Source organism: Mchenga conophoros, linkage group LG11 (genome assembly GCF_057382185.1).
Source record: "Mchenga conophoros isolate Kocher_MC1m ecotype Shallow Benthic linkage group LG11, M_conophoros_male_GT1.1, whole genome shotgun sequence".
NCBI classification, from domain to species: Eukaryota; Metazoa; Chordata; class Actinopteri; order Cichliformes; family Cichlidae; genus Mchenga; species Mchenga conophoros.
Genome location: NC_140536.1, coordinates 13,120,286 through 13,132,284, shown reverse-complemented (window position 1 = coordinate 13,132,284; position 11,999 = coordinate 13,120,286). Strand labels below are relative to the sequence as shown.

The 11,999-nt window shown below is 43.3% G+C and overlaps 1 protein-coding gene across 3 annotated transcripts in view; it reads right to left on the bottom strand.

The window, feature by feature from the left end:
• Positions 1–1,052: 1,052 nt before the first annotated feature.
• LOC146563722 (steryl-sulfatase-like) overlaps positions 1,053–11,999 on the bottom strand; it is a 44,357-nt gene continuing 33,410 nt past the window's right edge. The window contains exons 11-13 of one of the 3 annotated variants that reach the window (XR_014894348.1): positions 11,105–11,366; positions 1,271–1,800; positions 1,114–1,185 (exon numbers count right to left, since the gene is read on the bottom strand). Coding sequence is in view for 2 of the 3 variants with exons in the window: in XM_085290976.1 (XP_085147102.1) it covers positions 11,014–11,366 (353 nt within the window). In the remaining variant the exon portion in view is untranslated. Of the gene's footprint in view, positions 1,186–1,270; positions 1,801–7,543; positions 11,367–11,999 lie in introns of those variants that run through there. The other 2 variants (XM_085290978.1, XM_085290976.1) reach the window with 2 other exon arrangements.

Sequence of the window (11,999 nt, the reverse complement as noted above, 5' to 3'; positions counted from 1 at the left end):
TGTCCCACAGTGTTCCCAGTTGGACGGACAGTCCGGCAGCATATCTTTGGGACCTGGTTTGTCTCCAAAACCATTTTCCTCCCAGGAAGCGCAAGCCAATCCAAACCTGAGAAATACAGGACAAAACTGGGAGAGTCACTCCTGGCTGTGGAAGTGTTGGTAGTTTTCTGAGAAAGCTGAAAAATGCAAATAAACTGGCAAATCAATCAATTACTGACAAAAAGATTTATATTTGCAAATTAAGCCAGACACAAATGCTGATTACTAAGGCTTTAGTGAAGCTTTTTCTGAAATGAATATTGATCCTTTTTTTAAAAAAATAAAATAAAATAAAATATATATATATATATTTTACACGCACTTCTTTTCTAGAGTATACATTTTCAACACATTGGACATGAAAGGACATCTCCACAGCACAGCCTGGAATTTATGCCTTAAAGCACTGAACTAGTAGAAAGAGTAAAGCCACTTGAACGTGAACTCCTCTGGTGTTTAATGCAGAATCTATGAACAAGTGATGCATTTAGAAGAACATCTATAATTCAAAACTAATAAACTCAAACCTCATCAGTGGTTGCTCTGTAGATCCTGTCTCTGACATAGTTGTACTGAGAGACATCGGTCAGGCTCAGGAGGTCGTACGTACAACCAGCACATGATGCTTTCATCTCTCTGCAGTGAATCAAGGCGTCCTCCCATGTCTTGTTCTCATTCACCACCACCAGGTTGTCAACAAAACAAAAAGGGTTAAACTTTTCAGAGCAAGCATAGCCTACCCAGCCTCCGATAAAAGCATGCAAAGAGCCACAGTCTGCAGTGAGTGGCTGTCCTGGTGCCCAGTTTCTGTAGCTAGATGCTAAACTACCCGTCCAGTTCCAGGTCTTGCCTCCCACTCGATACAGTCCAATCCAGCCCCGTTTGTCAACATCACCTGAGTTTACCTGGGTGACAGTGGCTAGGTAACCATAGTTTTCCATACAGAACTTTACAGCATCATACCAACTGAGCATAACAGTGTGATACTGGATTACATCACCTCGGGAACAGTAGACATTATTGATACTTGAACATTGTGCACTGTACCACATGAGGTCATCTCCTACAACTGCACAGTAGTCCTGCTGTGCAGAGGCCCATTTGCTGGTATGTGAGAGGTCATCACCTGAGACACCTTCACCTGTTCTGAAATCAACACAACAATCATCTCAAAATCAGCATAAACAGACATGGATATTGACATAAAGGTCATTTCAAAATTGACACTCACCTTAGATTTATAGACTTCCAGAATGAGTCATCTTCAGGATCTCTGAGCAGACCAATCCAAGTGTTTGGGATATTCCTTTGGACCAAAAATGGTATAATAACTTTCATATTTATCATGTCCAAAGTAGCCAAGTCAACATAATGTGTCTGGCAGAATAGTCTTGCTTGTGTCCAGTTCTTTTTCCCAATAAAAATGTGTGTGTCACGTTCAATGTTTCCTTTTAAGCCACAGGCAGCCGTTAGTACGAGGCAAAGTGCCAGTTCAAAGTTGCTATAGGGCAGGGATAGCTCAGTAGGTAGAGTGGTTGCCCCATGATCGGAAGGTCGGGGGTTCGATTCCCCTTAACAGCTACCCTGGGGTACCCCTGAGCAAGGTACCGTCCCTACACACTGCTCCCCGGGCGCCCAATGGCTGCCCACTGCTTCACTGAGTGAATGGGTTAAATGCAGAGAGCAATTTCCCCACGGGGCTCAATAAAGTACAATAAAGTACACACTTTCTTCTTCTTCTTCTTTTCCCCATATCTGCTCCTGTTTGGACAACAAGCCACACAGATCAGTTTTCAGAGATTGTATTTGCTGTCAGTCAGTTTATGATGTGATCCGTGGCTGCTGAACAGCAATCACCCTGCTTTTATAGCAACCAGCTATGTGATCAGTGCCACCTACACACACCTCAACATCCAGCTTACCAATAGGAACTCTGCACAATTTCAAATACATTTCAAATGGCCCTGTTGTTGTACTCTCCTGTTGTCACCTTTGACTTTGTTCTTAAAGATGCTTTCCTTTACAACTCAAATTCTACTGTGACACTATATGTTTTTAGTTATTTGATTAATGCTAGTTTTATTGATGTTTGTACCAATCTTGCAGGTATTCTAGTGTGATCATTGCATACCAGTGAAGCGGTCTGCATTTGCATGAGTTTTCTGAGGTTTCTCCTGTTTCCCTCACAGTACACAGACAGAAAGGTTAAGTTGATTGAAGGGTCTAAATTAGGGGTTATATGTAGAAGTGAGAGTATTTTTTTCTGTCTGTCTCTCTGTGATCAGTGATATTTATTCTTTTCTGCCCCCATATTCTACTACCTAATGAATTACCATTTCCCATCCCCAAGAAAGACTGAACTGGCATAGACAGCCTCAATGACTACAGGCCTATAGCCCTCATGTCTGTAATCATGAAGTGTTTCGAGCACATAGTGTCTCTGCACATCAGAGACTGTCTACCCCCCGTCCCTCGACCCCCACCAGTTTGCGTACAGACCAAATCGATCCACAGAGAATGCCACCACCATCACCCCTCACAGAGAGTTGAGCTATCTGGAGAGCAGGAAGAGCTACATGAGGATGCTTATTATGGATTACAGCTCAGCGTTCAACACCATAATACCAGAAATCCTCACAGCCAAATTGGACCACCTTCAGATCCTCCGTGATCCTCCTGGATCAAAGTTTTTCTTGCAAACCGGTCTAAATCAGTCCAACTCGGCCCCACCTCTCCCCCCACTGTCACTCAGCACCGGATCCCCTCAGGGCTGCGTTCTCAGCCCCCTGCTGTATGCCCTGTACACATATGACTGTACACCAACCCATCCAACCAACGTCTTTATCAAGTATGCCTATGACACCACTATGATTGGACTCTTCTCTGTTGAGATGAGACAGCGGACAGGGTGGAGAGAACTTGTCCCGCTTGTGCTCATAACCGGAAGCTGAACGTCCTTAAAAGAACTCATAATGGACTTCATGAGGCACAGACAGGTCCGCTCCACTCTCATTAGAGAGAGAGCATGCTCTCCTACTGCCTGGGTGTTTGGTACACAGTGGGCACTATTGAGAACAGGAAGGCTGCTCAACGGGTAATTAATACCGCCCCAAAAATCATTGGCTGCCCTCGGCCACCCCTGGAGGCCATCGCCAGATCCTCCTGTCTCAGAAAAACCAGGACCATCAAAGGTGAGCCCCTTGCACCTGACCCACCACCTGTTTGTGTCTCTGAGGCACCGACCCACATCTCCAGACAAACTAACAGCTTCTTCCCCTGGGCCATTCAAACCTTAAACAAACACTATGCCCCCACATTCACACTATGATGAGTGAATGTGGCCTAATCTCATTTGTTTCTAATGTAAGTAAATGGAAATCATGAGAAAAAAGTTAAATAAACACACAAAGTACAACCAGTGGAGTAAAAGGCTCTGTTCCTCTGTGTCTTAAAGTTTTAAAGAGAGAAAGGAGAAAGTAAAAGAGCAAAGCTATAGACCCACAGCCTCATGGGTTCCAAGATTTAGCAAAACTGTTCAGATGTAACTAAGTGAAAAAGACTTTTACTTTATTTTTCAAAAAGTTTAAAAATTGATCTATTAAGATAAAATAGTTGCTTTTGTGCGGCCCCTTTTTTCTGAAATATTCAACAGACTCACGACAAAGACGACTGGCAAACATGTGCAGGGAAAATCCACCAATGATCATCATGAATTCAGTTCAAGTCAGTTTATGTAGCTGATTTATGACGTGCAGAAGTCCACCCAGGGATGTGCATCATGAACAGTCCTGAATAGTACAGAACCTGAATGTTGTATCGTCAGTTAAACATTATTAGTAACAGAGATCTGTGAAGATCTGCTGCAAACACAGAGGTCATCCTACTGTCTGCTGTAATCAGTCAACTTTTATTCTTACCTTTAACAACAAAGTCTTCAACACTAATGTCAACAGACAAACATGACCTGAGTCACCAGGACAGGCTTGAGTTTGTGTTTGAGTTCTTACTGAAACGATTCAGGATTGTTTTGCATTTTAAACTTGTAACATCTAAATTTGATTTCGACACACACACACACACACACACACACACATATCTCACTTGTGCGTATTGTGTTATTATGTAAGCTCACCTGCTGCTTGTGGTAATAAGGCTCATTTAAAGCTTGCGCCTGCGGCAAAGAAACCCCGGCTTATGTTTTTCTCCCTAATGTTGAGTCTCGTAATGAACTACAGTAGGGGACTGCTGTGTGGGCGGAGGCCAGCTGAAGGAGCTCATTTGTTAGTGTAATCATTCAGCTGTTGACTTCAGTGTATGGGACTGAAAAGCTGTTGTTCACACCTGCAATGTGTTATTTGTGTGATAAGCCGTTCAGATCCACTGGAAAGCAGAGAATGCTTTTCAGCTCCTGGAAGTTTTTCATCTGCGAGCTGCACTGTCCTCTGGTCCTAAACGAATGCAGTGGAAACTGATTCTACAAAGGCCCAAAGAGGATGGAGGTCTAGTATTTATGCAATCCAGGAACATCCGTGCCCTTTGTGCTGTTCTGTCCACAGTTATTTGAGGAAATGGGATTCTGGGCTGTAACCACAATACTGCAGTAGAAGCTCCCGCTGTGCCCCGGGGCTGCTGGGAGATCCATTCGGCAGATATGATTGGTACCTTTGCACAGGCTAATAAACAACTCCACAAGCTGCAAAGATTTCTTTGTTACCCTCGCCTGCACGCTGAAGAAATAAGCAAAACATAACGGCTATTTCCTGATTGTTTTCTACACTGTACTATCTGAGCATGAAGGAGCGTGACATGTATTAAAGTATATGGCCTAAACTGAGGGCGAATCAGGACGCGTGATATCCCTGTGTTCTCAACAGACAGTCTGTTATCACGAGCTCTGATGTGACTTACGGTCTGCAGTCCTCATCATAGTCAGCCTGTCCACGTTCCCTCAAAGCAAAGAGCTCACGTCACTGCTGAAACACACCAGGCTACAGGTCTGTTAGCGATGCTGAGGGTTGATTTTATTTATTTTTTTGCAGGCACATTCAGACAGTGTATCCAACTACAACAGGGCTGTCGAACTCCAGGCCTCGAGGGCCGGTGTCCTGCAGGTTTTAGGTGTCACCCTGGGTCAGCACACCTTGACCAAATGATTAGTTCATTACCAGGCCTCTGGAGAACTTCAGGACATGATGAGGAGGTCATTTAACCATTTGAATCAGCTGTGTTGGATCAAGGACACGTCTAAAACCTGCAGGGCACCGGCCCTCGAGGCCTGGAGTGTGGCCAGGGGCGTCACACTCCAGGCCTCGAGGGCCGGGTACTTCAGACCCAGCAACACACTCAGACAATAACTAGAACTGAAGAAGCTTCTCGGATGAGAGGTGAAACGTCTTCAAGCAACTCAAAGAAGTCCAGACGCTTTTCTTTCCACGCTGTGGGCAGGTTTTATGCCTGAAACACACTGAACACATTTACAGGTCACATGCCCCGATGCTCAGCCCCCGACTAAGCTTTCATTGGTTGTTTGTTCACACGCTCACATTCTGTGCAGTTTAGGCTGATTTCTTTGGATACTGATGAGTTCAAATTAACTTTTTTCCTCAGCTCTGAGGAATGAATAGATACTGCTGTTCTCTGATCTCTCACTCCACTACCACCAGTGCCAGATATGATCACAGAGGTCCTGCGACTGTCATCAGCCACAGACGCACTGTTCATGGAGCTTTTCAGAGAAGTCAGGCTTGAACCTGTTACGGTGCTGCACAAAATGATATTTTTCAGCCGTACATCTAAATGTGGTTCCAATAAGTTTATTTGAATTTCGAGCTCCAGTGACTGAACCTGAACTGGAACACACACACACACACACACACACAGTAACTGATGGTTAAAAAGACGCTAGGGCAGGTCCTGACTTAAACACAGGGTGGTGGGGTGTGGAAAAGGGCTCAGGTAAGACTGGCTGCAGGGGCCCGGGAGCCCCGCCCCTCCCTGAGCATAGTTCTGCTGCAGGTTACTTCCTGTTAAAAGGGTGTTTTTCCTTCCCACTATTGTAGAGTGCTTGCTCACAAGACATTTATAGTTTTCACTGTAATTATAAAGCACCACTGACACCATCAGTGAACTGGTGCTATAGATGGGTCTTCTCTGGGAAAATAACCCAAACGGCAGCAACATGGCTCTCTTCCTGGTCCTGCTGAAGGTTGTCACTGTCCCCCTGGTTGAGGTCAGCGTTATCTTGGATTCCAAAAGGTTTCATGCCATCCCACAGAGGTCGATTATCTTGTTAACAATTTCACTTCTTTACTACATACGAATCTGCTCCTCTGAAAAAGAAATTCTCACATCAGAGGTATAACTTTCAAACACTCACCTGAAAGCAGATGACTCGTAAGCTGGAGAGTCACAAATTTAGAGGATCATCATTTAGCCTGGAGAAATAGTTTGCTGCTTTATAAGAAAGCCCTCCGCAAAGCCAGAACATCTTACTATTCATCACTGATTGAAGAAAATAAGAACAACCACAGGTTTCTCTTCAGCACTGTAGCCAGGCTGACAAATAGTCAGAGCTCTGTTGAGCCAACCATCCCTTTAACGTTAACTAGTAATGACTTCATGAACTTCTTCACAAATAACATTTTAATCATTAGAGGAAAAATGACCAGTAATCATCCCGCAGATGTAATATTATCTACAGCTACTCTTAGTACCATTGATGTTAAGTTAGACTCTTTTTCTCTAATTGATCTTTCTGAGTTAACTTCAATAATTACTTCCTCCAAACCATCAACGTGTCTTTTAGACCCCATTCCTACAAAACTGCTCAAAGAAGTCCTGCCATTAATTAATGCTTCGATCTTAAATATGATCAACCTATCTCTAATAATCAGCTATGTACCACAGGCCTTCAAGCTGGCTGTAGTTAAACCTTTACTCAAAAAGCATCTCTAGACCCAGCAGTCTTAGCTAATTATAGGCCAATCTCCAACCTTCCTTTCATATCAAACATCCTTGAAAGAGTGGTTGTCAAACAGCTAACAGATCATCTGCAGAGGAATGGTTTATTTGAAGAGTTTCAGTCAGGTTTCAGAGCTCATCACAGCACAGAAACAGCTTTAGTGAAGGTTACAAATGATCTTCTTATGGCCTCTGACAGTGGACTCATCTCTGTGCTTGTCCTGCTAGACCTTAGTGCAGCATTCGATACTGTCGACCATAATATCCTATTAGAGCGATTAGAACATGCTGTAGGTATTACAGGTACTGCACTGCAGTGGTTTGTATCATATCTATCTAATAGACTCCAGTTTGTTCATGTAAATGGAGAGTCCTCTTCACTAGGGGTGCAACGATATTCGTATCGATATTGAACCGTTCGATACAGTGCTTTCGGTTCGGTACGCATATGTATCGAACAATACAACATTTGTAATTTATTTTATCAATTTTCCTTCTGACGATGCTGTCTGTGTTGAGCGCTCAGTGAATCTGTGTTCGACTACTCCGCCTAGGCTGCACTGTCGAGCGCAGATCCACTGAGCGCTCAACACAGACAGCATAGTCAGAAGGAAGAGCGCAGGGCAAGCTAGCGAGACAGAAGTTAAGCTCTACTTGCAACAGGCAAATTGAACCTCATTCAGATCTGGCGTTTGGAATTATTTTGGTTTTCATGTGACGTATGACCCTGAAGGTAAGCGAGTCATGGACTAAAGTAAAACAGTATGTTGGATGTGCCATGCAATGCTCAATTACATTGGTGTGAACTAGTGTGTTAGCGCAGTTAGCTCGTTAACGTGTTGGCCGTCTAGCCCCATGCACGGAGCGATCGGCGGTAGCTCGTTAACGGAGATTTGCCGTGTTGTGGCGTTAAGGTCATTTCAACGAGATTAACCTGAAAGCACTAGTGGGAACACAACGAATATGACTGCACATTTACGCCGACATCATCCTAGTGCAAAGACAAGTGGAAGCAGACAAAAAAAGCAAGCATGCTACTAACTTTAGCCGAGTCATTTAGACAGCTGTTAGCACATGATTCTCCTTATGCTGCTGAGAATATAGCCCAGAAGAAGCGGATAGTATAGCTTTTATTTTGGAAAGAGCCATTTCTCTGTAATAAACTCTCTTTTCCAAAGATGAGTGATTCCTCAATCAGATACAGGGCTCGCAATATCGCTAGCCCGACGTCCTGGAGCTAGCGATTTTTTTCAGTCGGGCTACCAAAATCTTTCTCTTCCCTGCCCGTCGGGCTATTGTAGGAAAAATATATGTCAATGCTTTTGCATTCTTTCAGAAATGTAGCTGGGTAATTATGTCATTGGCATCGGTGAGCCACTGTCAATATGTGACATATTGAAGTCGCGTTTGAATTTGCGCTTGTTTTTTTGCTTTCACTTTGCAATCGTGCGAACTGTGTATAGAGAGCGACAGCACTGATCTGTGAGTGATGATAATTTGTGCACCAATTCCTCTGACATCGTCTTATTAATCGTTAGCTTACTATGCAAACATGACAAGTGAAATCTCCCGCAGCTTACACATGTGAGAGGTTGATCGCGCAGAGAATCGCTGAGCTTATGTGAGTGAGCGTGTAAAAGCATTTCAGTTCTGCTGAGCCAAATAAGACAGGTCAGGGTGAAGAAGTGACAGCCAAAGAAAAGCTTACCACAAAACGGAGAAGTTATGACAAATCAGACTATAAGGCAAAAAGAAAGTGCAGCTTTATGGTTTCATGGACAAAAGAATTTCTGTGGCTGCGATATGATGAGCTAAATAACCAGGGCTGCACATAAGTGGTCCACAGGTGCGCATTCGCTGTCAAAATAAAAAACACGCACAAGGGTTAGGGTTAAATTTAAAAACTGTACTTTTGAGTTAAAATATATATTTATAATTTTAATAAATGACAAATTAAAAATGCATGAACATTTTTTTGTATCGAAAAAATATCGAACCGTGACACCAAAGTATCGAACCGAACCGAACCGTGAATTTTGTGTATCGTTGCACTCCTACTCTTCACACACTGAGGTTAATTATGGAGTTCCACAGGGTTCAGTGCTAGGACCAATTCTGTTTACATTATACATGCTTCCCTTAGGCAGTATCATCAAAAGACATAGCATACATTTTCACTGCTATGCAGATGACACCCAGCTCTATCTGTCTATGAAGCCAGATAACACACACCAATGAGTTAAACTGCAGGAATGTCTTAAAGACATAAAGACCTGGATGGCCGCTAACTTTCTGCTTCTTAATTCAGATAAAACTGAGGTTATTGTACTCGGCCCTGAAAATCTTAGAAATATGGTATCTAACCAGATTCTTACTCTGGATGGCATTACCTTGGCCTCCAGTAACGCTGTGAGGAACCTTGGAGTCATTTTTGACCAAGACATGTCCTTCAACGCACATATTAAACAAATATGTAAGACTGCGTTCTTCCATTTGCGCAACATCTTTAAAGTTAGAAATATCCTGTCTCAGAGAGACTCTGAAAAACTAGTTCATGCATTTATTACTTCCAGGCTGGACGACTGTAATTCATTATTATCAGGATGTCCAAAAAACTCACTGAAAAGCCTTCAATATTCCAAAATGCTGCAGCAAGAGTGCTGACAGGGACTAGAAAGAGAGAGCGTATTTCTCCTGTTTTGGCTTCCTATTAAATCCAGAATTCAAAATCCTGCTCCTCACATACAAGGTCTTAAATAATCAGGCCCCATCTTATCTTAATGACCTTGTAGTACCATATCACCCTATTAGAGCGCTTCGCTCTCGCTCTGCAGGCCTACTTGTTGTTCCTAGAGTATTTAAAAGTAGAATGGGAGGCAGAGCCTTCAGTTTTCAGGCCCCTCTTCTGTGGAACCAGCTTCCAGTTTGGATTCAGGAGACAGACACTATCTCTACTTTCAAGATTAGGCTTCAAACTTTCCTTTTGGCTAAAGCATATAGTTAGGGCTGGACCAGGTGACCCTGAATCCTCCCTTAGTTATGCTGCAATAGGTGTAGGCTGCCGGGGGATTCCCATGATGCACTGGGAGTTTCTACTTCAGTCACAGTTGACATCATGTTCATACTCTGCATTCAATTATTAGTTATTATTAATCTCTGTCTCTCTTCCACAGCATGTCTTTATCCTGTCTTCCTTCTCTCACCCCAACCAATCACAGCAGATGGCCCCGGCCCTCCCTGAGCCTGGTTCTTTCTTCCTGTTAAAAGGGAGTTTTACCTTCTCACTGTCGCCAAAGTGCTGCTCATAGGGGGTCATCTGATTGTTGGGGTTTTGTTCTGTTTCGTTTTTGTTATTGTAGGGTCGACCTTACAGTATAAAGCGTCTTGAGACAAATGTTGTGATTTGGTGCTGTATAAATAAAACTGAATTGAACTGTATACAAACATGTCAGACCACACTAGACTTTTGAAATCTAGCTGACTTTGTGTTTAAAGTCCAAACTGTTGCTCAGCTCACGGATGGTCACCATATTCTCTGGAAATTAGTTCAACCAAGACTGATTTTCTTTACCTCAGCTGCCTCAACTAAACCAGAAAATCAGTATCAGATCGTGGGTATCACAACATTTGTTAATCATTCATGACCCCCCCTTTGCAGCTCGTACTGTAGCTCTTAGACTTGTATAAGACGATTCTCTGAACTTTTATTGAGGTCTAAGTCTCATAATATATTTTCTGATTTGACAGCTGACAACTTTACTGTGTTAGTCGCTCAGCTTTGTTGTTATCCAGTCTATTGTATTTTATAATTGCCACCTGTGTGCTGACTAGATCTCTGAATGTGAGGCTTTTGTTACTACATCAAGTGAAATAAAATCAGTGCAACAGATGACTGCGCCCTGACAAAACAAAGGTTTAATCGTGGATTTGAGAAGTTCATATGAAGTGTCCATATTCAGATTAGTGTGACTCTAAACAGCAGCAAGGATCTTCCAGTGCCGCCTCCACAGAAGCTTACTGGTACAGCTGGCACTGACAGAGCTGCGTGACTGTGGAGCAGCAGGGCTGCAGCCAGGGCTTCCACATCAGGTTCGCGCGACTTAACTGGTTCTCCACTGGCTTCAGTGAGCGCCGATGCATCTTCACAGCTTCCTTCATTGTGGCCAGGACAAAGTGAAAGGCAGGCTCAGTGTCTGGGGTCAGCGGTGTGCTCTCTGATGGGTCCTTTGAGAGATCGAAGAGCAGAGGAGGATCGTGGAAGGTAACGTGCTCCGGCGTGCAAAAGCAGATATGTGTATGGAAACATCCCGTCTTGTTTTCTGGGTAGAAGTTTGGAGTGAAGTAAAAAGCTTTCCACACCGAGCTACCTGAGAACGATAAATGAAAGCACTCAGTGCCACTTTCCCTCCATGAAGCAGGGTGTTGAAGTGCAGACTTTCAGCCTTAAATGTAAGACTTTTACAAACCAAAGGAAGCACAACATTTATACATTTTCAGATGCATTAATTCAACAAACTAACAATTTTATTTTAATGCTTGGATGAAAATCTGTTGTAGAAAATGACCAGCTGGAGTCTAAAACCCATGGACATCAACAAATGCAGCATTTCTTCCTGAGAGACGCTCCGTCAGGCATTTACTGCATCCACCTTCAGTTTGTGGATCCTTCTGGTTATCAACTGAAAAGCTGCTCTGCAAGATTTCGATCAGGTTTCTGCAGCATTTGTCTGAATCTGAGCAGAGTACAGCCCTGTGCACGTCACAGCTCACCCTAATAAAGCTAACATTAGCTTCATCGTGTTTGGGCCTCTTATTCAAAATTACAGCGAGAAGCTATAAACTGTTAATTCAATATTCTCTCCATGGACGCCCCTCTCTGCCTTACTGCTGCTGTCCCAAAGTGTTAAAAATAGCTTTGCAAAGTCATGTTTTCCAGACTCATACATGTTAATGACTTTGGTTCTTATCTGTTCTAGAGTGTATTTTGTGTCATGATGTGC